Source organism: Physcomitrium patens, chromosome 21, assembly GCF_059467195.1.
Source record: "Physcomitrium patens ecotype Gransden chromosome 21, ASM5946719v1, whole genome shotgun sequence".
Lineage (NCBI taxonomy): Eukaryota > Viridiplantae > Streptophyta > Bryopsida > Funariales > Funariaceae > Physcomitrium > Physcomitrium patens.
In genome coordinates, this window is record NC_143430.1 from 5,993,715 (window position 1) to 5,997,718 (window position 4,004).

At 46.3% G+C, this 4,004-nt stretch overlaps 1 protein-coding gene across 1 annotated transcript; it reads right to left on the bottom strand.

Annotated features, from left to right (window-relative positions):
* Positions 1 to 1,355: 1,355 nt before the first annotated feature.
* LOC112274118 (glutamine synthetase cytosolic isozyme 1-4) lies at positions 1,356 to 3,579 on the bottom strand. The gene is made up of 3 exons (XM_024503297.3): positions 3,100 to 3,579; positions 2,222 to 2,605; positions 1,356 to 2,031 (listed from the first exon to the last, which is right to left on the bottom strand). Exons 1-3 carry the CDS (start codon positions 3,471 to 3,473, stop codon positions 1,707 to 1,709), a joined length of 1,083 nt encoding a protein of 360 aa, XP_024359065.1. The 5' UTR covers positions 3,474 to 3,579; the 3' UTR covers positions 1,356 to 1,706.
* Positions 3,580 to 4,004: the final 425 nt, after the last annotated feature.

Genomic DNA, 4,004 nt, shown 5'->3' on the forward strand with positions numbered 1-4,004 from the left:
TTGAATTTTCATCAAAACTTTTATTAAAAATATTATTAGCAAATAAAAAAAATTGTAACAATTATTTCAACAAGCTAAAAAATCACGTAAATTAAAAATATTTAAAAATAATTGATATGATAATTGATATTTTAATTAGCATATAAAGAATTGCAAAAAGAAATAGAATTACAAGTGATGTTTAAAGAAGATGAAGACTAATCAATACAGCTAAATATGATTGAATCATTGAAAAATATTCTAAAAATAGATATCTACTTATTATATATATATATATATATATATATATATTGATATACTGTACTCCTGTGTGAATGAAATAGCTATTTTACTTCATGCATTGAAGTGAATATACAGAATTTAACCATGTCCTATAGACCTCTTTGATAAAATTTCTAACAGAGTTAATCTTCCAAAATTTAAAACACCAAAACAATTTATTGATAAAAACAGAATCACAGTCTCATAGCATTTGCAAACATAAGGAAGTAACAATCAAGATTAAATTATGTGATAGAAAACTTTAAAATAAAACAACAAAGGTATAAAACTTTTAAACATTAATACATTAAAGCAAAGAATGTCCAGTTATTCCTCCCTGTAAACTGTGCAGTACACCACAAGCAAACTTTACTACTGAATTATTCCAACTTCCAAGTATCCTTGCAACTTCCCAGCTCTCTTTTAGTGTAGGGGCAGACTATCGGGACAACTTTGACTAACTTAGATTGTAAAATACATTATCAAGTCCAACTTGTTGAGAGGTAATCCGGCTTACTTGAGATGCACATTGTTTCAAAGATGAAACAAAATAGTTCCACAACATTAAACGTCTCTTGTCATGTTTCGGATAAACAAGGGTGCAAATTGTCTCGACACATTGTGATCTCAAAAAACATTGACACATTAAGAATAAAGAATATTATCCAACTGATTGAAACAGTTCTAATAAGTTCCTCCCAGGTGGCTCTTCGTCTTACAGGCAAGCAAGCAGGGATTTTCTCGTGATAACGAAATGACGGCATATTTATAATGTTATCTAATTATACTACAGTGCACAGTTTAAAAACTATGGTTGTAAATCAGACCATAGAATGAATTCCACTACCACGCAATGCGTGCTTCTAGAGGAAATTTCCACTACATGACTTTTTGGAACAAAAGGTAGTCAAAGATAAACACAACTAGGGGTTGAGCAGGCGTTAACACGGTGACGTATGAATGAGCAATCCCATTTGCTTCAACAGTGGCTTCCATAAAGTTCCACAAACAGTGGTTATCATTCGAACAGAAGCCTGAAGAAGTAAAAGGGTGGGAATAGTGGAAGGGACAAGCATAAGTGCGAGAAGTCTGAATAAATTGTAATTGTAGTGTGATTATTGCGATTGTTGTGCAGTACAGCACGCCAGCATTGACACAATCTGCCCCTCCTGCCTACTGGAACCCTTCCTCTTTACAACGTCTCCGCATCAATCACACAGAAGCTCTTCTGCATGCATCGTCCAGCTTTGTACAGCCACCGCGGGCACTCCACACACAACTCCTGACTCACTCTCGGCAATACCCCCATCCCCGAGCCAACTACCGACAATCGCCTACCTTATCAAACGTATCCCTACCCAGCAATCAAGTCACCATTCGTCATCGCTGCCTCCCAACAGCCCTTCCTGTACCAAACCAATATCCCTTCCCTGACACTCTCCCATTTACTTGCTTTCCGTGGGGTTCCACAAGATGGTCGTGTACGCCACCAGTCCCGTCACCACGTATGGATCCATGTTCGACGCCGGCCGCCTGTCCTCGAAGTATCCCTTCCCTTCCTTCTCCGTGTCGCGCCCCACTCGCACTGATGCCCCCCTGTTCGCCACTCCCCACGAGAACGACTTCATGTCCGCAGTCTCGTGCTTGCCCGTCAACCTCCTCTCGTTGCCCTCGCCGTATGATGCGATATGCTCCTTGTGCCTCAACCCCAGCTTCTCGATGGCCTTCTTGATTACCTCGTATCCTCCATCCGCGCGCATCGACTTCGTGCTGTTCCCCACACCCCCGTGCCACACCCTCAGTCACGCCAATCCACGCCACCAACCAGTCCGATCCACCTCACCCACCCACTCACACATACTCTCACACACACTCACACTCATGCCAAACACAAACACCTCCCACCAATGCAACCAACTTCACCGCGACTCACCGCACCACATGCAAATGCAAAACCCACCTGTAGTTGGTGTGGCACCCAGCACCGTTCCAGTCTCCGTCGATGGGCTTGGGGTCCAGCGACAGCACCACTCCTGCGATCTCCGTGATCCTCTCCAGAATGTACCGCGCTGCCCACAACTGGTCAGCCGCCGCAATGCCCTTCGCGGGGCCCACCTGAAACTCCCACTGCCCAGGCATCACCTCGCCATTGATGCCGCTGATCTGGATCCCGGCGTACAGACAGGCCTTGTAGTGGGCGTTCACGATGTCACGGCCCCAGGCCTTGTCAGCTCCGGTGCCGCAGTAGTAAGGCCCCTGTGGGCCGGGGTAGCCTCCCACGGGCCATCCAAGGGGCCACTTCACGTCCTTCTGCAGCAGCGTGTACTCCTGCTCCAAACCATACCTGCCCCCACGCCTATCAATCCCTCATCTCCACCACCGCCACCTCTCACTCACCAACCTCTCCAGAGAATACCGTTGAATATTAACGTCAACTAAACCTGGCTTCGAAGAAACATCATGCATATCTGTGCAAGAGCCCTGAGTTCGAAAATATCTTGCATGGAATAACCGCAGAGGAGGTGAAGCATATGGCAGTTCGTTTTCTTTACAAAAAATGGTAGTGAGAAGGTTCTACAATTCCATGGAAGTTGCGGAATGGTCCACAGGAAAGAAGTAAAAAAAATATATGTGCATGTCATCCTGAATAACGGCTCCGCTCAGCTTGACACTTGTAACAGCGAAATTCAGAGCAGTCTGGTGCAATTGGAACGAGAGGGTGCAGGTTGAGGAACAAAGAGAATGAAATACTCAAGAAAAAAAAACGGCAATCACCACAGTGAAACGAACCAGAAACTGAAACCACGACACAAACTCAGCGCAGTTTTGAACACACACCAGGGCTCCTCATCCACGACCTCTTTCTTGGAGAAGATTTCTGCAGCGGCAGCCCTCTTGTTGGTGGGGATAGGCACGCCCTGAGGCGTGTACGCGTCGCAAATCACCAGAATGTTGTTCCCACGCCGGAATGGGTCTCGGAAGATCGCTTGTGGGTAAAGAATCACCTCGCTGTCCTCGCCGGGCGCCTGACCGGTACTCGACCCGTCATAGTTCCACTTTGGCAGCAGCTTCGGGTCGGTGACAGGCTTCGGCAACGTCCTGGCCTTGGACCGCAAGTCCGTCCCGGATCCACCAATCCAAATGTATTCAGCGATGATCTCCGAGGTAGACTCCTCCAGAGATATGTGTAGCAGTTCGTCGAGGGAAGTCATCGTCTCCGCACACGCAAACTAAAACCACCCAACAACAACAGGCTGCGCTGGATTCAACAAGAGAGCAGCGGGAGGCAGTGCGAGCTGGAAGAGAGACGGACTGGCCGACTGACTGATTGAAGCGGTGGTGCCGGTGCTCGCTACTTGTGCCTCTCAGTGGCCTAAAATGGTGCCGTGCGATGCGGGCCATCGGGCGACGGGGATGCATCCACAACAGAAGAAGCGGCATCTCCCATGTCGTCGCCGATCGGAGCGTGGAAGGCTGAATCAATCCTCTACCTCCTCGGAAAAATTCCCCTCCCTCGCTCCCTTCCTTCCCTGGACCCTGGAGAGATGAATAGAATAGAATAGAGCGTGTGACCCAGCCAGCCCACACTCCGATGATGTCTCCTGCGGTGCTCCTCTATATTTCTTCTATAAGGAGATCCATCCCTTCTTTTTTTTTTTTTTTTTTTTTTTTTTCTCTGATACAAATGAAATATGATTTCATTGCAATAAGAAAAGTTACAACCGCTCAGCTGTATGCAGCCT

Coding starts and splice junctions, on each gene's coding strand:
- LOC112274118 (XM_024503297.3), bottom strand. CDS start 3,473: ATGACTTCCCTCGACGAACTGCTACACATATCTCTGGAGGAGTCTACC. Junction 2,606..3,099: donor GTCGTGGATGAGGAGCCCTG/GTGTGTGTTCAA, acceptor GCGTGGGGGCAG/GTATGGTTTGGAGCAGGAGT. Junction 2,032..2,221: donor GGGTGCCACACCAACTACAG/GTGGGTTTTGCA, acceptor TGTGGGGAACAG/CACGAAGTCGATGCGCGCGG.